The sequence below is a fragment of the Columba livia genome, chromosome 1 (assembly GCF_036013475.1).
Source record: "Columba livia isolate bColLiv1 breed racing homer chromosome 1, bColLiv1.pat.W.v2, whole genome shotgun sequence".
NCBI lineage: Eukaryota > Metazoa > Chordata > Aves > Columbiformes > Columbidae > Columba > Columba livia.
Window position 1 is genome coordinate 125,384,140 of NC_088602.1, and position 24,351 is coordinate 125,408,490.

At 41.7% G+C, this 24,351-nt stretch overlaps 3 protein-coding genes across 18 annotated transcripts in view; 1 reads left to right on the plus strand and 2 right to left on the minus strand.

The window, feature by feature from the left end:
* The window catches only part of DCAF6 (DDB1 and CUL4 associated factor 6), a 93,386-nt gene extending 85,247 nt beyond the window's left edge, over positions 1-8,139 (minus strand). For 4 of the 13 annotated variants that reach the window (XM_065076786.1, XM_065076778.1, XM_065076751.1 and 1 more), the window contains exon 1: positions 7,822-8,134. In XM_065076786.1, the coding sequence (XP_064932858.1) occupies positions 7,822-7,915 (94 nt within the window). In that variant the 5' untranslated portion in view covers positions 7,916-8,134. Of the gene's footprint in view, positions 1-7,252; positions 7,370-7,821 lie in introns of those variants that run through there. The other 9 variants (XM_065076758.1, XM_065076745.1, XM_065076736.1 and 6 more) reach the window with 6 other exon arrangements.
* A 435-nt stretch (positions 8,140-8,574) lies between these two features.
* MPC2 (mitochondrial pyruvate carrier 2) lies at positions 8,575-16,934 on the plus strand. The gene is made up of 5 exons (XM_065076867.1): positions 8,575-8,853; positions 12,906-12,946; positions 14,786-14,870; positions 15,932-16,043; positions 16,695-16,934. The coding sequence occupies exons 1-5, from the start codon at positions 8,748-8,750 to the stop codon at positions 16,726-16,728; spliced, it is 378 nt and encodes a 125-aa protein (XP_064932939.1). The 5' UTR covers positions 8,575-8,747; the 3' UTR covers positions 16,729-16,934.
* Positions 16,935-18,305: 1,371 nt separating this feature from the next.
* MPZL1 (myelin protein zero like 1) overlaps positions 18,306-24,351 on the minus strand; it is a 38,811-nt gene continuing 32,765 nt past the window's right edge. For all 4 annotated transcript variants that reach the window (XM_065076856.1, XM_065076839.1, XM_065076830.1 and 1 more), the window contains one exon: positions 18,306-24,162. In XM_065076856.1, the coding sequence (XP_064932928.1) occupies positions 24,138-24,162 (25 nt within the window). In that variant the 3' untranslated portion in view covers positions 18,306-24,137. The remainder of the gene's footprint in view (positions 24,163-24,351) is intronic.

The following is a 24,351-nucleotide window of genomic DNA, read 5'->3' on the forward strand; positions in this document are numbered from 1 at the left end:
GGTTTGTATAATATTGGTGAAGTTTCAGTAGTTCAATAGAGGTCGAACAAACACCACTAATGGTTCAGAATGCATTCAGTTCACAGGAAAGATAAGGAGGAATCCTCATCTTCCTCATGATAGCTCCTAAGTAGAGAGCAGCAGTATTAATAACACATTCAGTTTTCCTGAGGAAAGCCTGCAAATCCTTGAACAACAAAATGAGGAAAATAAGGAGATATTAAAATTCACTGATGTGACTCAGATTCCATTTCATGATATTCACATTCAATATTTAATGATTCAACACATACTAAAGCATTTGGGACATATCTGAATCAGCAACTCACTAAGCCCCAAAGACACAAAAATGCTGAGAGTCACACTTAATCAGTGAAAAAAATCCAGCTTTGTTAAAAGCTGGCATACTTTGTATATGAAGTGATCTTTTTCCTCACTGCTGGGACAGGACTAGTCTCAAGTGTCAACAAGTTGACCTGATACATGATCAGTTATATCCCACTAGACTATTTCGGGGACCTTCATGGATAGAAGATCAGGACTCACAAGCAAAGTCGCAAGAACTCTTGTATTGCAGTGCGACAACTTAGAAGTGACTAAACACAGAAAATGCTTAATGGTCTACCCTAATGCAGTTAATGGAAGCAATCCAACTGGAAGAAGGTTACAGGAGAAAAAAAAAAAAAAACAACAACTAAAAAATACATCTAAAGTGATCTCCCACATCACTGCCTCATCCTGAAATACAAATCCAGTACACACAGTACACAACTTGTTTTTGCAGCAAGAGACAGCTTTCATGTATCCAAAGCTCATTATTACAAGATCAAGACGCAACTTAACTATGAAGCTGTCTGAAACACTCAGTCTCAAGACACAGGCACTTATTTACAAAGCAAATACATTCTTTGTACTAATATTGTCCTTAAAAGCATACAATGTAAATTCAATGAAATATTGAAATTAAAAAATGAAGATATTTAAAGTGCACACAAATCTTTACAGTCTTCAGCTGTTTGCATGACAAGACCGAGACTCCAAAGGATATAAAGCAAATACATTTGCATCTTGAGTATAATCCAAATAATCAAATTATACATGCAAAGCCCTGGGACTACAACACACTTACATTCACTCATATTTCTTGCAACCATTGACACACGATTAATGTTCAGGGCACAGACATTACACATAAAGTTAATCCCTTAAAAACAAAAAGTACAAGTACATCTGCATAATTCAGGTCATGTCAAGCAGAGCTGACAAAACTGTAGCCAGATTTAAAGGCCTCTTGAACTGCTGAATGACAGAAAAATCAACAATTTGAAACAGTTGTATCAATTTTTGATCATTTCCTTCTAGCTCCATTTAGGCTAGATAAGTTTGCATGCAATGCCAGAAATCCCCCTTCCATTAGTGTTTTTGTGCTGTACATCAAGATATAACAGCAGCAAAAAAAGTTTGTGATTTAGAAAATTAAAACATCAGAGTTCAGTAAGAAGGTTCATTGATAACAACATCTGATCTGGATGGTACTATTAAAAAAAAATAAATACAAACCCTAAAAAGCACGCTTCAGCAAAGTAGTCTCACCAAAAAACATAATAATGTGGTCTGTGAGGATTTACTGTTTTTCACAAATGATGCTACAACATAAAAAAAACAGAAGCTGTGCTCCTATCAATCCCCAACATCCTAATACCTAACATTGGAAATTATTCTCTTATTTCAGGACAGAATAACAGAAAGTACTGAGTAATCCCTGATCCTGCCTTCTTTTTTTTTTTTTTTCTTCTTTTCCCTGAAAAGAAAATCTATTAAAGCGATTGTCAGCACTTTATCACTGAGTAGGAACAAGGTGGGACAACACTGAGGAGGTTCTGGTGTTCTGGTATGTACCAAATTATAACCAGTCACCTTTTCTTTATTTGTGCCTTGTTCAGATGAATCTGCTATGCTGCGTTTTTATTTCCCTTTACTGATAGTGTGCTACTTTCTACAAATTATTCTATTAAAACATTTTAAATGGCTGTCTTTATTATCTCCTTTGGTTTATTTGGAACTAGAAAAAGAGATCATTAATCTTTATATGCCAGGATCACCTCCAACATTTTTTTAAAAAGCTGTTTTATGCATATGCATTGTGCCTTTCTATTCCTTGGTGCCAACTTAAACGAGATCGTATCATGGAATTTGTATTAGATACAGTCTCTTCATTAAAGTCCTCTAAATGCAATTTGTTATCAGGAGGTCTTGATGACATATTGCTCTTTCAATTGCTCATCTGTAATGATTTAAGGACTATAGTCACTAAGTCTTGCTTTTATCAAAAGGGAAAAAAAAAAAAAAAAAACAAAAACAGAGATATCCAGCTTAAGGCAACAGCTGATCACTGTACCCTCCTGTGTTTTTTACAGTTAAAAAGTAACACTATTTTTCTACAGTGCTCTTACATGTCTTACCCTTTTCTATAATATACAGACACCGAAAAAATCTATCAACTATACCAAATTTCCTGCCTGACATATTACATTGAGCACATTAAAGATGTTTGGCTTCGTTCCAAAGATGTATTTTCCTTTAATTCATTCATTACACTGTGAACTTCAATTCTGACTCTGCCCATTTCTATTATTCAAAAAACATCATTAATGAAACAAATTTGGAGAGTTCAACTGCATCTTTCTAAAATCTTTGGTTAGTCTAAGTTTCACAAAGCATTTGGTGTGTGCCATAATATATCACTACAGAAGTGTTTTTCTGGGCAGTTTTCATGCTGCACATCAGGAAGCCACACTGTTTACATTAAAATGGCAGTCAATCACTTCTGTCCTCAGAATCAGACAACCAGGTAAATTAATAATGGTCCCTTTTCAAGCAGCAGTTAATTTGTTAGCCTCATAGAAAGAAAAACAAAATAAACCACCTCTACCAGTTCTGGGTTTTAGCTGTGACAGATGCCATGTTTCTAATTCATGCTGGAAAATAAAATTAATGCCAGAGGTTTAGGACATGAAGTGTAAGAGTGCACCTAAAAATAACTAAACATCACAAGTACTATGTAAAGAGTACTATGTAAAAAGTACTATGTAAAGAATTAAAGAAAAAAGGCTGATTAAATATTCTGTGACTATTGCAAAGTCTGGAAAAATGCCAGTCACAAAGCTTATAATTTTAAATCTGTTTGACCATTCTTACTCTGCATTATTTCCAGGGACTAAGACACCATGTGTCAAAATATAGCTGCAGCAAAAATTGGGGGAAATAACACATCTCTTCCTAGTTGCCTTCTGTAATGGTCAAGCTTCCATCTCTGCTGATTTTCATTTGTTTGTTTGTTTGTCCAAGAAAAAGCAAGAGAAAGAATGAAAATTTCCAGTATTTTAAGAAATTAGTTTCACTCTCCCACCCTGGGCAATATATTTTGGGAAGACCTAAATGTTCAACAACAGCAATACCCAATTCTATCTACAATGAGCTACTACTAGTTTTATAAACCAACCAGGTAATGAATGTAACACAGTCAATATCAAAACTAATCGGTTGTCCGTACACATAGCAGCTATTCCTGCTTATCCTGTTTTTCAGGATACCTATGAACAGGGCCATTAACTTACTTCAAAACCACAATTAGTTTTGGTTTTACTATGGTTCATCTCGGTAGAGAGGGCAAGCTACTGACACATGATTAGTTTAGTACGTTCTCCCTACCTACATCATAATATATTTACAGTTCTCTTTGTAGCAATAGCTGATGAAACTTCAAAAAATTTGACCACAATGAACCTAGCTACTTGTTTCCTTACACTTAATTTATGAATTTCAAACCTTTGCCAAATCTTAAAAAACAGCACGAGAAAAAGTTAGGAAAATATGAAACAGTTTTTAAAGAGAGGTGAGGGGAAGCTCAGAAGACAGCATCACAACACTATTTCTAAGAAATCTGGTAAGCTTAAAAGTTTCATATCACAGGGAAAGATGATGTCAGAAAACATTATTTGAACAAGGATATCAGAGATTAGGTGAGAACTGACTTATTCTGATATTGAATCAGTTCCTTCTTTGCAAACTATTTTAGACTAACAGACTTTCTCTGGATAACTTGCTATGCCAGTAGAAATAAGGGGTGGGGGGGAAGTCTTCAGTCTTCTTCCTGGCCATACAGAGCCATCCTCAGAGTCACAGCCCTTCACAGGAAAGAAAATAAACTCATCACCTCAAATACTTCACGGGAATTACGAACTCACTTCTTTCTTGCAAGAAACTCACACTGCTATTTCTCTAGTAAAATTATTATATGCTATACTTTGTCCAGACAGAGGCCTTTACTGTGATGGCACAGAACACTTTACCTGGCATCAGAACCGACACGTTCATTAGACATCGCAATATTGTTCCAATGACACAAAATTGCAACGAAGATTTGGGAATTCTTGGGAAAGTATCATGACTGAATAATTACATTTGCCAGTTTCAAAGCAGAATTTAAATGGGATACTGCAGTTTACTACCTATGTTTTTCAGTGTAAAAGCACTGTGGTGTTGTTAGTGACTGAAAGTAGCCTGAAACTCAGTTTCCATCCCTGATCCAGCAGCAGGACTCCTCCTATCAGCATTAGTCTAGGATGATGCCCACACTCTACTGAAGATTGTTACTGACAGCTTTCCCAAGGCTTGAGTTTCTCTGGAGACTTCAGACATAAGCACTGTTTGAAATTGAGACTGAAGAGCCTACAAATGTTGAAGAAAAGGTAGCTAACAGATACATTGATAAGACACACATTTTCCCTCTACCATCACAGCAGGAATTCTTACCAAACGATAACATCTGAAGGACACGTCCCACATACGTACATATTGCCCTGTCTCCAGGAGACTTTCCTCTGGAACACTGTCCAGAACTGACTAGGTTTCAGAGCAACTATTTAGACATGTTGCAAAATCAGATAGAGTTTTGCAAGAACAGAAATTCCAGGAGTGGACTATCTGCATGGAAAGGTACAGTACGACGCACAGATCCTTCCTGGAGCAGCTGTTTTCAAAAGCTGAAAGAGGCTATAAATAGAGTGCCATTTGATTCCCAGTTCACATGAAGGGAAAACAGAGAGTAAATAGGAAACACTAGTTAGTTCTCAGATGTCTTCCTTCAATATACAGACGCCTTCAATATTCCCCATATTTACATTGTAGCATAACACTAACCAAATGAACAGTTCACTATGCAAGTATCATTCATATGTACACATCTTCCTTCCAACCCATTGTGAAATGCATTGTTAGTTATGGACTTGCTATCAGGTTTCTCCTTTGATTCGCTGGCTGAAAAAGAGCAGCAGACAATGATGATACATATAACCTACAGTATTTTGTACTGGTAAAAAAATGCACACAGGCAATGCCTCGAGGCTCTGAATACTAAATCAAAATTAAATGTTTGACTTGTTCTGTCAGACTGTTGAAACAGTATAAAACCAGTAAGAAACCCTACTTCCCATTCAGACAAGATTAGCAATGACCAACAACCAACGTTACCCGTCTGACTACACTGTGATCTCAATCTGTGTCCAAACAACAAAGCTCCTACATAGAAATGCTGAAGTTTGAGAGAGAAAAGACCCACATATACACTGCATATAAACTGCACATAAAAAGGCACAACAACAGGCCTGTCATCTGGTAAATCTGCACACACGCAATCACACCTGACTAGCAGCAAAATTAGTGTGTCTATTAAGGCCATAAATGCCATTTTGAATACAAGTATGATGGCTCTACAGGACAAGAACACCATGTACTAACTCCTTCTGCTAAAAGCAGAAGTCAGTAAGGACTGAGCAAATTTTACCACCATTAATGCAGATCTTAACATTAATTCAGTGGGAAGCCTCTCCCAGGTCCGACTTTCTCAATGCTACGAACCTACTGAACATGTTTAGGTTAAATAAAAAAATATTAAATATGAGACCTTAACCTAGCCACCAGAAGGTTTTTGTTTTTAACTGAAGCTATGCACACCTTATGGGAGCAGTGTCCAGAGAAGAGATATTAATAAATCCAGAAGGATGATTTCTATTGATCAAATTTTAATTCTTCAGTTGTCAGAGACATAATAATGTAAAAACAAGCCCAAAAGGTCTTATGGAGCCTCTTAAAAATCTACACATGACAGTCCTATTTTTAACATTGAGCTTTTCCACTCCAACTGGAGCCATCAATAAATAAATAAATAAACAAATTCCTTAAGGATCTAGTCAGAAGGATATCCATGCTTGATCACTATAAATTAGGACAACCCTCAGCTAAGATTTGGCCCAGCACAGCTGTCAAGGGGTAACAAAAGTAAAAACCAGTTAGACCATTAGCGTTCAACCTTTTTTAATTTTAGGACCTCAAAATTTTTTTCCAAAGGACTTACGTGCATGTAAGTGCTATACACACATACACACCCTCTTTATAATAAGTGGAAACCTATAGGGAACGGCCTCACTTTTCTCAATTACCTTTCTGGATTACTGAGTGCTCAGGGACCACAGTTAGAAAACTAGAGTTAAGCATGGTAATGTGATACGCCACCTTAAATTCCACCAGGAAACCAAACGAAAACAAATACCAACCACCTCAGAAATGCTTAGGAAGTACAGTAAGATACACTTTTCACAATGCTGTGAATAAGTTCTATCTCAAGTACTCAACATTTCGACTCAAAAGCAGAATTATTTTGACACACAAGCACAAAGGAAAGTGTTTGCAACCAATAAGCTGTCTTCCCTAGCAATCACCCCTCCAAAAAAAGTGTCAGTATGATATATGCATTCTATAATATATGCAACCGACCGCCACACCTCCAAAAACATGTGAACAAATATTTTTTTCTAATATTTTTGGGAAGAAGGAGACACAGAGACGTGCAACCTGCGCCATTACAAAGAGTATCAATAGATCTTTTACACGGAAGAAATCACCGTGAAGCCTCGTAAACTGAAACTAACAGTATTTTTAACTTACGGCACTTAGAAAGTGAAAATAACCAGATTATCGTTTGAAAGAGACAGCAGCAAGAAGCTGAAGCGTATTTAGAGAACCGCCCCCCCGATCGCTGCAGATCATTTGTGAACACAAAGACGAAACCAGCCGGCACCGAACACGTTCAAGCGCCTCTGCCCAGCATTCGTCTTTCAAACCCCAGGAAACACCTCAAAGCCCGGAGAACAACCGCGCCATTATCCCAGCATTTACGTGCTCTGTGAACAACCTTCCGAGCCTCAGGGCCGGTAAATCCGGAGCCTGTTCAGCCCGGGGCATAAACCACGGCTCCTGGTCTATTTTGAGCCGCAGCGATCCGCCGCCGCCCAACTTCCCCGCTGGCTCTCCCTCATGCAACAGTTTTTTCGCGCAGAGAGGGGCGGCCGAGGGCCCCGGGCAGCGGAGGCTGCGCATGGAAGTAGCCGGGGGGGCCCCGCCGTGCCCCGGACCCCCGCGGGCGCGGAGGGCTGGGAGCGGGAAGGCGGGTGGCCGCCCCACGCGGGGCACAGGAAACTTCGGAGCCGCCAGCCGCCGCCGCTGCGGGACAGCCCGGCCGAGGGGAAGCAGAACGAACCGGCAGCTCCGGGGCGGGGGAACGGGGCTCAGCGCCGGGACAGCCCGGCAGCCCCCCGCCCGTGCCCCACAAGGGAAAGGGGAGGAGGGGGAGAATCCGCTGTCACCTGCCCCGCCCCGCCGCGAGGAGAGGGGGGCGCCCGGCCCCCTCTTCTCCTTGTGGGGAAGCGGGGGGCTAAGAACGGCTCAACGACGCCCGCCCCCCGCCGCGGCCCCCGCCCTTACCCAGGTAGTGCCTCCGCAGCAGGCCGGGCTCCTCCAGCCCCAGGCTCCGCTTCCGCACGTCCCACAGCAGGTGTGGGCAGTGCCCGCGGGACATGGTCCCGCGCGGAAGGGGCGCGGAGCGGGAAGGGAGGGCTGTCGGGCGCTCCGCGGGTACCGGCCGCTCCGCGCGATCACCATGGAAACTGGCCGGCCGGCGCGCGCGGCGAACCTTCGCGCCCGCCTCGCGCCGAGGAGCCGACGGTGAGCGAGCGGCAGCGCGGCCAGCGGCGGCTCCGCGCCCCGCCTCCGTGCATGGGCGCCCCGCCCCCCCGCGGCGCCCCGCCCCCGCCGCGAGGGAGGGGGCGCAGCGCTCCGAGACCAACAGGCGTCTCGCGCGAGCCGGTAACGGACGCCCCGGAGAACCCCGCCCCTCACCGACTAGGGAGGGTGCGGCGTGGAATTGACGGATGACGTTAACGCGTCGGCTAGACCGGCTCTCGAGCCAAGTGATGAAGCCACGATGTGGCCATCTTGGGTTCGGGAGCGGAGTCACAGCTCGTGGTTTCCCGCGCCGGCCATCTTAAACGTGAGAGTGAAGCGGCGCCGGCGGCCATCTCTGAGCCGGGCGCTCGTGCCCTTCCCGAAAACGGCCGGGATACTTCCTCCCAGCGTGCTGGCGCCAGCTCTCCTCACGACGTCGGGACAGGCCTCCTTAACCAATAGCGCTGCGCGAACCCCGCCGCCCCGCCCCGCCTCGTACAGATCCCGCCAATCAGCGCGCAGGGAGAGGCCCTCCGCCCCCCGGCACGGAGGTGACAGTTAGGCAGGGCTTGCTGGGGGCGGTGGAAGGACGGCGGGTCGCGGAGGGACAGAGGTACCAGCACCCCCTCGTTCGCCGACCCGCCGCCACAGCTGCCCGGACCCCGCGTCCCCCTCGCCACCTCAACATGGCAGTTGCCGGCGGGGGCCTCCGCGCCGCCTACCACCGCCTGCTCGACCGCATCGAGCTCATGCTACCGGAGCGGCTCCGGCCCTTTTACAACCACGCGGCAGGTAACGCGTCGTCTCCTCCAACGGCGGCCCAACGGCTACCGGGCCGCGCCGCCTCCGCGTGAGGTGGGGGCTGAGGGGTCACCTTGGTGCGCGGAGGAAGAGGCGGGTCCCGCCGGGGGCAGGAGGGAAAGGTGGAATCGGGGTCGCAGCTCTGTCGCTGTGATTGTGACACGGGGAAAACTGCCAAAGAGTGGGCTCCTGGTTAAGGGAAAACTTGCTGCTACTTGTTAGTCCTGTCTCCTGCGATGCACGATTCGAGTGTCACTGTCGCGTTACTCCACGGTTTGAATCCAGGGGGGCGGCTGGGCCGCCTGACCCTGAACCAGGGGATGCCATGATTTCCAAAGGGGCCTGAAGGATTCAGCAATCACTTCTTTCAAGTGAATGTACTGAAAAAACAGGGGCAGTGCTGCAAGAATTTCTGTTTGTTAAGTATGCTCTGGTTATGTCAAGCTGCTGTTTGCTTTATTTTTTTTCTTTCTGCCAAATCCAGTGCTTCTACTGAACACAACTCATGCCCTTTATGAATCCACTCTTGTAGCTGAAAGGCTCCTGTGGGAAAGGAAGGGCTCGAGTTTCTCTGAATTGAGCTACCCTTACCTGACCTAAAGGGTACCTTTACTTGAGCAAACATGGGTTTTTTTGTGTGTGTAATTAGGGAGAAACCTCTTGTAAAATGATCTGCTTCAGGGCCATTTAGGTGATGTTTGTCATGTAAACAAATTGCATAGGGTAGTTAAAAAGAGAGTGTGATTAAGTCCAAATTCCATGGGCTGCTGTTCCTGCTGTTTTGTTTCAGTGTGATGTGCATCCTTGACTCTTCACCTACCTGGAATATACACTGTGAAAATGGACTTTAGTTTTTAGTCAGTTGCTCCATCCTCATCTAATGGTCATCTCTTGAAAGTTGTTGCTTTAAAGAAATCACAATTAGAGTGAAAAATGCAAGTATCAAAATGTCTCATTAGTACTGCATTCACTAGACAAATATATATATATTTAACATGAATGTAACTTTTATGTATAAAGAGTCAGTAAAGGTGCCAAGCCTTTGTGTGCCACATTCATCCTGTGTGAAATGTGGCAGTTTGCAATTGCTTTTATTGAATACAAGGCATCGCAAGCACTGGGAACATTTCAAGCACATTCTTCATCAGAACCATAGAACTAATGGAAAAAAGCTCTGGAGGTTGTCTTGTAGTGCTTTGCACTTCACAGAACTGCCTGTGGGCCACTTTTGTTCACCACCATAATGTTGAAATTTATTTTAAAAAAATGATTTTTTTGGGAACTCTGTGTGTGTATGTATGTGTATATACATATATATCTGCCATAATCTGTACTGATGGTGCAAGTGAGAAAAGCTACAGAGCAAGAAGGTATCAAAACTGAACCTCTGCCACTTCTGTTTCAGCCTTGAATGTCTTAAAGGTAGGTCTGTGAGAAAGTTATGCAATAGATGTCACTCAGACTGCAAAACAAGTAGGTTAGAAATTTAATGCTCACATTTTATTTCTGGTCATATTTAAGTTTCTAGTCTAATTTAGGAGTATGACTGTCATAATGAAATTATAAATCACTTGTAAGAAATTAAGAACAAATGCTTACTTCTTTTCTGGCCCAAAGAAAGCTTCCAGTAAAATAATTGATGCCTGGTCTGAAAAGCTGTTTCTTTGGCTGTCGTTGCACAGAATGAGGCTGCTGGAGGACAACAAAGGGCCTGGGGTACAGACACCAACTCCTCAGGCTGCCAGAGAGCAGGGAACATGGCTCTTGGCAGCCACAGGGAAGTGTGGGCTGAGCTTGTACTCCCTCTCCTTTGGCATCTTTTGTTCACTTTGCATGATTAAACTAAGCTCTCTGGGACAAAGACTTCTTACATTTAACAGAAACCATAAATTCTATAAACTGGTCATACACTTAATATCCAGATTAGCTTCTGGTATGTCCCTGCTCTGATGTGCTGCTGTCAAATTCATCCTTGAAAAGTTCTGGGTGTCAGGATCTGGGAAGAGCTCGCCCTGGCTGGGCACTTCCTGGCATTCCTCCAGGAGAGGTGTTCTGCCTCGGGTGTTGGACAGTCTTTCCCTGAAACAAGCTTGGCTTGGTATCTTACCAGTTTTCAAGTGTTTCTTAGTTTTGTAGCCAGCAGTTCTAGATTATCAAGTTGTCTATTATTAATAAAAATTCATGTCAGTGCTCTTGAAAACTTTACTAGTTGTTTAGGGAATGTCAATTTAATTATTTATACTTGCCCCACATTCTCCAGTACTCCAAATCTTAATTTGTGTTTTAAAAGAAAACACATGGTAGTCATTAAAGCTACTTCTGTGGGATTTCTGCAAAACTGATTCATCAAAAGTTGTTATTTGCAGCCTGATGCTGAAATACTAAGTAGCTACCTAAGAGAACAGCAACTGAAATTTATCTCTTTAAAGGATGAATATTGAGCTGTGTTTATTCAACAGTATTAGTTTCAGTGGCTGCACAACCCCAGGCATCCTAACAAAAAAAAGTGTAGGTAGAAACATTCAGTTATGCAAGCAAAAAGTAATGTGCTAGTAGTCATTAACAATACTTTGAAACTTGATCACTATCACAGGCAGTGTGGGTCCAAGAGGGCTTTATGCAAAGCTGCCAAGCCAGTTTTTGTTGCTTTCTGTGTTGCAGCTGTCCTGCCCCTTCCTAGGGTTGAGTTGGCTTTCAGGTGACAGATACTTGTAACAATCTTACCCCCAAATTATGAGTTGCTTCACAGGTGCTTGCTCTAGAAACCTGATGGTTAATTTTTCCTAAGTCATAGTTTTAAACTTGAGGGTGCTTAAAATAGGGAATACTGCAAGGTCTTTTTAAGGCTGAATTGTTACAGAAAAATCAGCTCACATAAAAAGCAAGCAACCAAAGTCCTAGCATTTATAATTTATATTTAAGAACTTTACTCATAATATGTAACGTATTACAGTGAAAAGTTGGCTTCAGGCTTCATCTTGCATGTTATCAGAATGCTGAGCAGTGTCCTAGCGAGACCTAAAAATGTGTTTTGATGAAACTGCAACCGGTTTCGTGACTGTCTCCCAGTGCAGTGAGTTGATACTTTGGATAGCTGTCTCTCTTTTAAAACTTCAGGTGTTAGTCCTAGATTAATGATTTCTGGCATGGTTGGCAGCCTGCACATTGTAGTGTGGCATTACAGTACTTTGTTTTAACCAACCAGTTGCCATTTTAGGACCACTGTAAGATATATGTGATTGCAAGAGATGTTTTTCCCCCAGATCCCATTCCATTGACTTTTCTCCCGTCCTTCTATAGATTTTGTCCTCTTTCCCAATAATCCTCCTTTGCATATTGGGGTGTAGGGTTGATTGGGTAGGAAGCATTGTTTTAGAAAGACATGGCTATTCAGAGGTGCAGATTAGCAGTGAATGAGGACACTTTCCTTGTGACATTTACCAGTACTTATATCTGCAATTTGTACTTTCTCTTCAGCAGTCCAATGCTGCTGTGCAGCATGTCTTCTGTAGCATCAAGAGATGGGCTGTGATTTGGGACAGGAAAGAGGGACTGATTTGTTACAGTACCAGTAATAAAATATTTGGGGATTTTAATTTGCAAGATTCAGTTCATAAAGATTTTAAATACTGATTCAGTTAGTCTGTCTGTAGAGTAACTCTTAATCATGATATAGAAACTGTCTTCTGTATTCCTAGCTCTCATCCTAACTCTTTTCATTATAAAGGTATTTTGCCTGCTCTAACAAGTATCCTTGTTTCCTTAAAAATCAAAGTACAAAACTCTACTCATATACTGCAGAAATGGGTTGACTGATTACACAGCTGAAGGTTGATGCACTGAGTTGATGAACTATAAGTATGAGGTGAAAGAGCTTGTACAGTGATAGAAACTGTGCTTACAGGCAGAATTCATTATTTAAAAACAAAAAACAACCAACCAAACGAAAAAACAAAACAAAACACAACAACTTACTGTGAGTATTACAAGAGCCACACCTCACTGAATAACTTAACTATTTTTTTCTCCTCCTCCTCCCTCAGGTCCCAAAACGGTGTTTTTCTGGGCACCTATTATGAAATGGGTAAGTATAATATGGATGTCAGAGGCCAATCTGCAGCAACTCATGGCGCAAGCAGGAGTTTCCCAGCAGATCTCTGAGCCTACCGAAAGATACCAAGGCTCTGATTTTTAATACGTGGGGAAGAACAAAATTATCCTTAATAACATACAGCACAAAATGCAGGGGATAAAATAGGGGAAAAATGCTTTATGGAAAAACTGTATTTTTAGCTGAAAATTTCACAAAAGTTTTCTCTTGTGAAACACTTTACTATTGCTCGAGGTAGGCGTGAGCTGGATTATAATTCAAAACTCTTAAAGCATGTATTTCGTCCGAGATTGATTAATTTTTAGAGTATCTTAAGGAAGCCAATTCCTAAGCCTCATAGTTTGAAGGCAGGTTAAAGCATGTCAAAGTGCAAGGTAATCTTGAGAAAACAAAAGAAAAAAGCCAACTGCCATTTCAGGTCTTGGGAGCTCTCTGCTTCCTGCAATGTTCTGCTTCCCACTTGGTTACAACCCTTGGCTATGTTTGTGCACAGGTGAAATAGTACTATATGTCTCCGCCTAACTTACTGTATTCATCCTAGTTGTTGTATTGGTACAGATAAAAAAAAAATCTAAAATCATAAAGCTATTTAATCTCCTTGTTTGATAACAAGCAAGGATATAACCTGCTCTTCCTAGTGTCAGCTGGTTCATAAGTGTGTCATTGTGAACCCCAACTTTTTAAAGGCCAGTCAACACATTATGCTCTAAGCTGCAGCTTTGTTTCTTTGTCAGTCTAAACTAGAGCTGTAGTAATTGTGGTTAACCTTCCTCTTTCTCTGAGGTTCTCCCAGGCAACACGCTCTTGAGTCTGAGCATACAGGGCAACTCTTCTGAGCAGGCTGGTGTCGACTGCTGCAGTATCAAAACAGCTTATACACAGATGTTTTTTCTTTTGTGAACATTCAGGAAGGCTTCTGTAAGCTCACAGTGAAGTTCTTCACCAAGAAGCAAAAATGACTTTTGCCCCTACATGCAAAGGCGCATTTACTGCAGTTACCCAAGCGCACTGAGAGTCTGTACCTCCATGGCACCACTGCAGCAAAATCAATCCCCTAAGTGAGGCACCACACAGAAGTCTCTACCCTTGAAAACTGTTTTCATGATTGGAGCCATAGGAGTCCTTAGTGGCAGTCAAAGAATTAAAAGTGTTAGTACTCTTATTTGTGAACTTTTGGGTTGGTTTGTTTTCTGAACTCCTACAACATGAACATGAAATTGTATTTCCAGTAGAGGGCAATACAACAACAAAACAAATCAAGCAGCATGTTGCTAGTAATGTCAAGTAGATCAGCCAAGCTATTCCTCACTTCACCTGTAATTTTTCTGCTTTCACTGAAATTAAAGAATTACTTTTACCTTAGATGAATCTGAGTGAAGACTATATGATGTCACACCTACGTCTGTACCAGTAGTATCTTATCCTGAGTTTTAGAAAGAAGGGCCTTATTTAGATAACCTTATATTTGTTGCATGAAAACCAATTTGTGTTTCAGCTGCTTTCTTAAGCAGCTGTGGTTAAATGAACCTTGTTCTTAAACTAATGCAAAATTGCCACCACCTGGGATTTTACTGCAAGCCAGTTGCTTCCTCATAACTTATTCCTATAACTTATTCTTATTCCTGCCACGATAGACTACAAGTGGATGGTGTCTCCAAGAGTCTATCTCTGCTCATATAATGCATCCCATCTCCTGCATAACACATACAGAATAAGGACTGAGCTATGAAGCAGCTTTCCCCTGTAAGATATTTGATCTGTTGCAGGAGGTCCTGGTACTGGGCTGGTGCTCACTGAATTTTTCTTTTACAGGGTTTGGTATGTGCTGGAATGGCTGATATGACCAGACCAGCAGAAAAGCTCAGCACATCACAGTCTGCAGTACTAACAGCAACAGGTAAAGCCAAAGTTACTCCATACTTTTACACAGCCTCTCTAAAACTGTGTACGCTTCTTTCCGAATTCTCCATCAGTACTAATCCACTTCTAGAGAAAAGGCTTAACTATAATGTCCTAGCTCTCACTATTACTGTTGAATGATAATTCCAGAACAGACATACTTGTTAGTAAATCTGTAAGAGTTCTGTGATTACATACAGTTTTCTACATGTGTCTTAATTTGGAATTGTCCATAGCAAGCTGTTATGAGTTAGGCTATGAGTTTCATCTCTTAAGTTACAATGATACCACTCATTCCACTAAGTGACCTGTTTTGCTTTAGGTCAAGTAATTTTGAAATCAGTCCAGGATATAGTGACTTTTTTAGAACAGATTTTAAGGATTAAATGATGGTAGGGTAATTACACTAACCTATCTAAAAAGAATTTCCATGTGTTAAAAGAACTTTGAAGCAGTGGTACATGGACTGCTGCACTGCTGTCTTGTGTGAATTTTCACGCTGGCAGAACCAATATTTTGTATTCAAGGTGTTCCAACAGATCTTGTCAGTGGTAGGACTTGTGGCAGCTAAAGCTGAAAAATCGAAATTACAGCTGCCACCTTCTTCCTCTCTGGATTTTATTTTGACATCTGACACAGTGCTGTGCATTTTGCATTATATGTAGACCTTTCTTGACTGGTGGGTTCTGTAATATCTAAGATGGTGCAGCAAGCTGGATATACTACAGCAAAATGCCACTACCCTGCAACCGTGCTGGTGAATTAAGGTCTAGACAGCTGTAGGGTACAGAGAATCTTTGTTTGATACTAAGACTATGAATCACTTCATTGTCTAGTTATTATAGAAAAATGCAATACATACCCATAGCTCTCCCACTGGCACTTAATGTGCTTTTAAGTGGAAAAATGGCTAGTTATAAGAAAAGCAGTTGTCTAACGTGAAGTTTAAAGAGTTGTTTACTTAAACTGGGCCATGATTCTGTCTCTAAACTTAGAGGAATGTCTGAATATTTCACTTTAAAGACTTAACATCTTTCAACTTTCCCTTTCATTCAACAGGCTTTATTTGGTCAAGGTACTCCCTAGTTATTATTCCTAAAAACTGGGGTCTCTTTGCTGTGAATTTTTTTGTCGGCTGTGCTGGTGCCTCTCAACTCTTCCGAATATGGAGGTATGTATTAAGAAGGGCTACTCTATATACTGTAAATAAGCATTCACACCATCTCATCTTAAACAGGAATTTCTAAATCTTACCAGTCTCAATGTCAGTGCAACAGGCAAAAGGAACTGAACAATTAAACATTGCAGAACTTTTTCGCGATGTTGTTATTTAGACCTTCATTCCTACTCAACTGGAAAACTAACCACATCATTTTCAGTATAGCTAGAGCAGGTTTTAAGAAATGCCCTATGTAAGCTGTAGTTTCTGGGTCTAAGTAATTCTTTAAAAGCTGTAGGTCTGACTGACAAACAGCCTAGACTTTCCCCTCCTCCTAAGCTTTGCACTTCTGGCAGCTTACAGTGTTAAATCATGTCAGTTCCAGCTAGATCAAGGGGTCCTTAAGCAGAGTAGTTTTTCGGGTTTTTTTTAAATCATTTCTTGAGGGAAAATTTGGAGTTCTCTGGCTTCACTACTGGCCAGGAACGAGGAAAAATTAACAACTAATTTGGAACTTATTACATGAACTAAACTAACCTCTGCCAAGTTTCCATCCTCAAGTCTGTTGTAACTTTAAACCTCCTCTGCTGAAGAGATTGTTAGGAAGACACTGTTATTGTAACTGGTGCTCTATTCTGTGGTTTTTTTCTCCCCTCCTTATAGGTATCAACAGGAGCTAAAAGCAAAACAAGCGTAGCTGCAGCAAAGAGATGCTTAACCCAACATGTCAAATCCAACAACACACAAACCCTTCCCCATGGGACCTAGTTTCACTAATGGTAATGTTTTTTCCTCTCAGAAAATAAAAGACAAAATCCAAATGTCTAGAGATCAAGGGTTTTTCTAAGTGCAAATAACAAAGTATCTCCATACACTTGAATAAAGTGCAACCTTTTAAACTGAGGTCCTATATTGTCTCTTTAAAAGAAACTAAATGTGGATTGTGCCTAGAATGAGTTGCTGGGTCCCACCTTATTCAACTCTAGTGAACAGTGCCGGGAGTGACATGGTACTGGTGACAGTCAGCCAGAGCCTCAGACCAAAGTGATCATCTTTCATGTGATGGTGGGACCTGACTGGTGTTTCACCATACTGTCAGTAACCAAAACCAGTAGTATTTGCATTTCATTCTCTGATGCTCTTCCCTGGTAGTGGAAGGATATTCTTTTCAGCTACGTGTATCTTTGTTTGTTTCCCAGCCACTACTGCCCTTAACAAGAGGAGAGCACAGTGGTACGTGCCACTGGTGTTTTAGCTTCTGGCATCCTTTACAACTAGAAGCAGAAGATGGGTGCATTTAACTACTGGGTTCTAGGGAATGTGAAAAATAAACAGCCAAAACTTCTGTTACTCACCTTCCACCCCCTCCTTAAGTACCTACAGATTTCCTGTGAAGATGTGAACTCAGGAAACATGTACATGTGAGTTCTCCAAAGCTCTGGAGGCAGTGGTCTGCTCCCATCAGTGGTATATTTGTGAATAAACACCAAAGTCTTCCCTGAAAGTCAACATCTCTCTCTACTTACTCTCCTGTAAGAGGAAAAATGTGCCACCATGAAACAGCTTCTAAGCAAAGGCAAAATTACACAGCAAAAGCTCATCTGTTACTGAGGTAGTTGTGCTCAGAGCACGGCATCAATGAGCTTCCCCGCCAGGTTCTCCAAGACCTCTTCCACCAAAGCCAGGAGTCAGTACTGAAGATCAGGAATTTATACCCAGGAGAAAAAGATAACTGTGAGACACAGTAGCTTCTTCGGGATTCAGCTTTCAGGAAAATGAAGGCTTTGAAATGCTGGAGTTTTACAAAGTCCTGTTATTGAGTCTCTCTCCACCCCCTGCTTTCCTCCAGTCCCGTCTGAGTAATCACTCCAACAGGGCAAGGAAACAACTCTGTAGCACATTGTTGTACTTACGTCTGCTCCTTTCTCACCCCATGTGTAATGTTATATTATCCTGTGCAAAGTATTTGTGCAGGATACCTTAAGGAAAGCATTTTCCACTCTTACCTGATGGTCTGTCAGTTCCCCTTTTCCAGAGTCTGTCCTACCATGAAGCTATTTCTCTCCTACATGTATTCTGCTACATCTTTCACTTGCATTTCTTAGTTCTCCTAGCTGAAGTGGTAATATAGGGTATCAATTCAAATGGTGAACGCTCCAGCTGTGTTGTTCACTGAGCTGACAGACTGCACTGACTGAAGAATATTCCCAGAAAGAGGTGTATTTCAGTCCCCTTCCCAGTCCCTAGCCAAATAAGAGTCATTCAGCAAACCAGTAAGGGGGAAAAAAAAAAGTGTATTAAAATATTCACAAGATTGCAATAGAAAACATGAAGGTCCATTGAAGAAAAAAAACATCCAAGATAACTGTTTCCAGATGAGTTTGTAAAAGCAAAAGCACTAACCGTTGGTTCACTGGCTGTTCATGTAATCAGGCCATGCAATGCATATCTAGCTCCCTCATACAGATTAGACACCTGTCTTACAGGTGTTTGTTCCCTTGCATACCTCCAAGACAGAGGTTTACAAAAGAAAAGTACCCAGTCCATGTTCCCAATTACATTTACCACATAAAAACAGCTGGCACTGCAGGGAGACAGAAAAGATTGCACAGCACACTGATGTCCAAAGGCATTGAACTTTAAAACGTACATTTTGGAGTGCAAAAATACCTTTAAATGAAAGGGCTTATTAGCTTTAGGGCAGTGAAGAGAAGGGAAAGAGAAGCCTCGAGAAGAGTATAATTGCTGAGCATAGTTAATATGATTTTGTAGTCTCCCATATAAATATGTTACCTAAATACTAGCACTGTAGGGATGTGGCCACAGCCCATAAGTCTTACCTTCTCAGCTTTGATGGTTTTAAAGACAGTATTTCCATCACCTATTATACAATAAAAACATTTTGTATTTGAGGTCCTAGGTAGATACATTAATAACGTAAAATTACAATATGAGATTTCAATACAGAGTGGAGGAGTTGGTTATAAATCAAACAGCCTACACTTGACCTCAATGAATCCACTCTAGAGTCATGTAGTTGCATACACACACTTATTGCAGCTACAAGACAGATGGTTACCTAAACAGTTCTTACAGGTTTAAAAAAGTTTAAAACCTAATTCCAGCTCTTCTAGTCACAAATTGAAATATCACTAAAGCTCTGAGAGAAAACAAAACCCTACAGGTTCTCCAGTTATAAATGACACGTAACTCAATTAGTCACAGGGACGTGTTTGCCACCCTATAATGGCTCTTGATGCCATTTCACAAACATGCCAACCATCTCCCGCACAGAACAATTGTTGAAGTCAAAAGGGGCAATTTGATATGCTGAGTACAGCTACCAATTTACTTAGATTGATACTTCACAGTTATTTGTAATCCTCTTCTCAAAATTCATTTCTGGTAATCAAAAATAAGGAGGAATATATCCACTGTTAATAAAAAGACAAAACTTTTCCACTTTGCAGTTCTGTTGAAAACAGGGACAATGAATGATGCCATTTGTATCCCTGGCTCTAGGGGGTGACAACTGGCTCAGCTGCCAGAGCCCAGGCTGGCAATCCAAAACTGCACTCCTATAATGGGTAGAAGGTCACTTTTAGCCATAAGACCTTTTTTTTTTTTCCCCCTTAGCTGAGATGGATTTCAAATTGTTCACAGTTTTGTTTGCTTGATAAATAAAAAAAATTCATTGCAAGACTTTTACATCACACAGACCTTCCCAGCCCCACTATTCAAGAGCAATGACCCACGTAACAGCTTTAGTCATTGGCTGCTTGTCCCTCAGCTGTGCTGCAGCAAGCCTGCCATACAGCACTTCTTTTTAAAACAGATGGTCCCAAAAAGAGCTAGCAGCAACACTACAGCAGGACAAGGTCAACACACTTAGTGTTCCTCAAAGTCCAAGCTGTTCCTTCCCACCTGCAAACAACAGCACCAGCGATTTAAAAGAATAGCAGTAGAGCAAACAGAGTTAAACTTCTGATCACCATAACATCAGGATAGGATGACCTTGTCTGACTTTAATCTCTGCTCACTACCTATCAAGGAAGTAGAAGTCCTCTGTCTCCTGAGACATTAGTAAGTAAGCCAACTTAGTATCAGTCCCTTTCATCAGCATAGGCTATCGCAGGATTAAATGACCTAAGATAACCTGAGGGACAGAAAGTTCACAAGTGTTGTCTCACATTGTCTCAAGTTCTTTTGACTTCAGCCTGAGTAAGATATGTAATAGCTACATTGTTCATCTTTCTATGACCAAAACAAAAAACCAAAGATAATAAATTATTCAACAGCCTTTGCACTGGAGAGGGATTCAGATTGATTTCTGCTATTCCTGGGGGAAGGGACATTTGTTTCTTTCTAAAAAGATACTCAGTATTTTTAAAAATACTTCCAAGTTCATTTTACCTTCACAAAGAGGATCCAACCAGCCCTGAAATGAGTCTCCTCATGACAGGCAATAGGAACATACCTGTAGCTAAACAAAAACAACAGGAGGAGATGTCTCCTAAGGTTATAATAGTTAGCACCAACCAGACCAGTAAGTCTCCTAAAGTTAGCACCAGATCAGCACGTTTCCTAAAGTCAGCACCAACCAGATCGGCATGTTTCTTCAAATCAGCATAAGATCAGGATTGTGCTCAGATTCTCCCATATATTCCAGCAAGAAAAGAAATAAACATTAATAGCAGACTTCAGAGCCAAGTACAGCTCTATCTTCTCATAGCAGCAAGTTTTTGATTGCTACATCCCTCACATTTTTCCCTCTTACTCTAAAATGTCTGGAGAGAAAGATGATGATGCACAGGGATGAACAGAGGCAGATCAAAATCAAGTTTCTCCATCAACCATGTCAAAAGCATTAATTTCATACTAAGTGTAAGACAACTGTTGGGAAGTAATGGCCTGGTAGACAAGTAAAATGGCAGCAGCAGGATTCATCCTCATCTTAATGAGGCTTCTAACAAAGGCAGGTGTTTGTCAGGAAACCAGTGAAGCCTGATCCTGATGAAAGACTGTAGTGTTGGCATACCCAACTTTGTTGGAGGAAAAAAAACCACTGCACACAAAACAGTTACTGAAGTTGCACTGTCATAACTAAAGGATTATCTAATGTGGTTCTGAAAGAATCTGCCCAAAGCAATTTTTTCATTGACTTGATGTTACAGTGGAACATAAGCATAAGTTCGCAAGTAGCAAGCAAAGAGTGTTGCAAGCTCACAAGGACAGGATCAGAATTTAAACCGAGTTTTCAACTGACAAACTGAAGATGATGTCTGAAAAAGCCACAACATCATTTCAGTAGAGACAAATTTGCAGACAATATGGAACCAGGAGGAGCTGCTAGTTGTTAGCACACCAGATGGTTGTGCTGTCATTTGGAGGGACCCAGACAGGCAGGAGAACTTGGCTAAGAGGAATTTCGTGAAGGTGAAGAACAAAGTCCTGGGGAGGAACAACCCCACACACCAGTACTTGCTGGGGGCCACTCAGCTGGGAAGCACCTTGGCAGAAAAGGCCCTGTGGGGGTCCTGGTGGACACCAAGACAAACAGGAGCCAGCATGTGTCCCTGCCTCAAAGAAGGCAAATGGTATCCTGGGCTGCATTAGGCAAAGTACTGCCAGCAGGTCGAGTGAGGAGATCCTTCCCTTTTACTCAGCACTGCTGAAGCCACACCTGGAGTCCTGTGTCCAGTTCTGGCCTCCTCAGTACAAGAGAGAGATGAACATACTGGAGCAAGTCCAGTGCAGCGCCACAATGATGATAAAGTGAGGCATCTTTCATATGAGGAAAGGCTGAAAGAGCTGGGACTGTTCAGCCTGAAGAAGAGAAGGCTTGAAAGGACTCTTATCAATGTGTGTAAATACTTGATGAGAAGGAATTAAGAGCACTACTCTTCTCAGTAGTGCTCACTGGCAGGACAAGAAGAAACGGACAGAAATTTTAAAAAATGAAATTTCACCTGACCATAAGGAAGCACTTTTTTACTGTTTGATTACTCTAAGTGATCAGTGGAACAGGTTGCCAACAGACATTGTAGTTTCCATCTATGAAGATACGGAAAACCCAAACAGGCACCGTGCAGGGCAACCTGCTCCAGCTGAACCTACATGAGGAGGGGTTTGGACTAGATGATCTCCAGAGGTTCCTTCCAACCACAACCATTCTCTGACTGATTCTGTGAAACAGACTGAACTAGAAAAATGTGTAAAATCAGACAGAAGGGGTTACAGTAGACCAAACTTAAAATTATTTGCTGCTACAAAAAAAGCAACCACATTAGGATGTACAAAACAGAAATCCCCCTACTACATGCTACTCTGAAAAGCCCTCAGTTGGAATGCCACTTCTAGTATTGAGCACCAGATTTCAGGAGACAAATGGGTCAGCTAAAGAAAGATCCTCTTCAGAGGAAAAGAATCATCAGAGATCCTTAACAATCTACAAGGAATTTAATGTAGAAACAAGAAGTTGGGAAATTATATTCAAGCAGTAGACTTGTAGTGAGGAAGGAAATAAACTGCCTTCTGCATCCTCTGTGCAAATGTAAGTTACACACAAAAATACACCAAAAAAAAAAAAAATCTAAGAGTAAAGCCCTAGATTTTTTGCAGAGGTCATTCAGCCTTCACTACAGGCTTTTAAGAACAGATAAAACATCTCTACGGAAGTAAAAGTGGTATAATGGAGCCATGGGAGAGAGGTCAGGGAGTACTAAGGGAGTGGAGCATCTCCCTTATGAAGAAAGGCTGAGGGAGCTGGGTCTCTTTAGCTTGGAGGAGACTGAGGGGTGACCTCATTAATGTTTATAAATATATAAAAGGTGAGTGCCATGAGGACAGAGCCAGGCTCTTCTCAGTGGCAAACAATGATAGGACAAGGGGTAATGGGATCAAGCTGGAACACAAGAGGTTCCACTTAAATTTGAGAAGAAACTTCTTCTCAATGAGGGTGACAGAGCACTGGAACAGGCTGCCCAGGGGGGTTGTGGAGTCTCCTTCTCTGGAGACATTCAAAACCCGCCTGGACACATTCCTGTGCGACCTCACCTAGGCGTTCCTGCTCCAGCAAGGGGATTGGACTAGATGATCTTCTGAGGTCCCTTCCAATCCCAAACATACTGTGATACTTTGATACTACAGCTTCCAGATCCCTTGCAGCCCTTTTTCATGCTTATATGAAATGACAGAGCTTTGAGGAAGAAACACTTCATTGGAAGGTTCAACAGTCTGAGGCAACCACCTACAGCTGCAGCTTCCTATCCCTTTAACTCACTAGCTTTTGAGTTTTCACAGGTAAACTACCATTTCACAAAATTCATTAGATCAACACTATCCCTGTGCCTTAAAGGACTAAGCTTGAATAGGTGGGCTCAGTACAGAAGTAAACAGTTCTGTGACCTGTTTTACACAGGTCAGGTAGGCCTAAACATTTCCTTCACTTACACTGCTAAGACATACATTTCTGATAGCTAGGAATCACAATTTGGCTTACAAAACCAGTGGGAGTGTCTAGTTAGTATGAAAAGGCAGCTCATACTGAGAATCTGACCAAGAACAATGAAGATACTGTATACATACAGAAATCTGTGAATATAAAGAAGGTGTCTTCTTTATATTCACCTCAACAAAAGAAATTAGTTCCTATAAGCAAAAAAAAGAATCCAGGTCAATCTAGAATCTTCAGGCATCTTCCAGTTTCTCCATTAAAAATCAAGATAAAAATATTTTAAAATTGTGATGCGAGTTTTCACTTTCTCTCTCGTCACACAAGATACAAAAAAGAATATTGGCAATTTATAAGCAAAATTCTTACCGCATTTCAACATGCAACATTGGTCTCACTTCTGTACGATTAAATAGACTATTTACACACAATACATATATATCTTTCCCTCTGTATGCACATGCATTGGTCCTAGTCTAGGCATCAAAGGCCACATGTGAGTTCTCTGGGTCAAATCTTGTTCAAGCAATTCCAGTCTGAATGTGTGTTTTCCTTTGGATAGCTTAGGATCTCCTCTCAGTTCTTCCGAATATCAGCATAGACCACAGACTCCGATTTGTTAATCTTGTCACTGTGCTGTCCTCCAGAGTGGTCTAACTGCGCGTAAATGACTGGGCCCTGGGAACAGAATAAAATTAAAAAAACAAACAATCAGTATTTTTCAGAATAGGCCATACTGCCCCTCCCTTCCAGAGGGGCTGCAGCAAGACCAAAGCTAAAGCAAGACCACAGAGCTTTTATGAAGCACTTTGAAGCAGGTGGAATGAGGCTTCACCCAGAAATGAGCTCTACTCTGCCACCTTTCTC

Excerpts from the sequence above, each read along its gene's own strand:
- MPC2 (XM_065076867.1), top strand. The coding sequence starts at position 8,748 with ATGGCAGTTGCCGGCGGGGGCCTCCGCGCCGCCTACCACCGCCTGCTC. Across the intron at positions 8,854-12,905 it reads CTTTTACAACCACGCGGCAG|GTCCCAAAACGGTGTTTTTC; the intron begins GTAACGCGTCGT and ends CTCCTCCCTCAG. Across the intron at positions 14,871-15,931 it reads TGCAGTACTAACAGCAACAG|GCTTTATTTGGTCAAGGTAC; the intron begins GTAAAGCCAAAG and ends TTCATTCAACAG.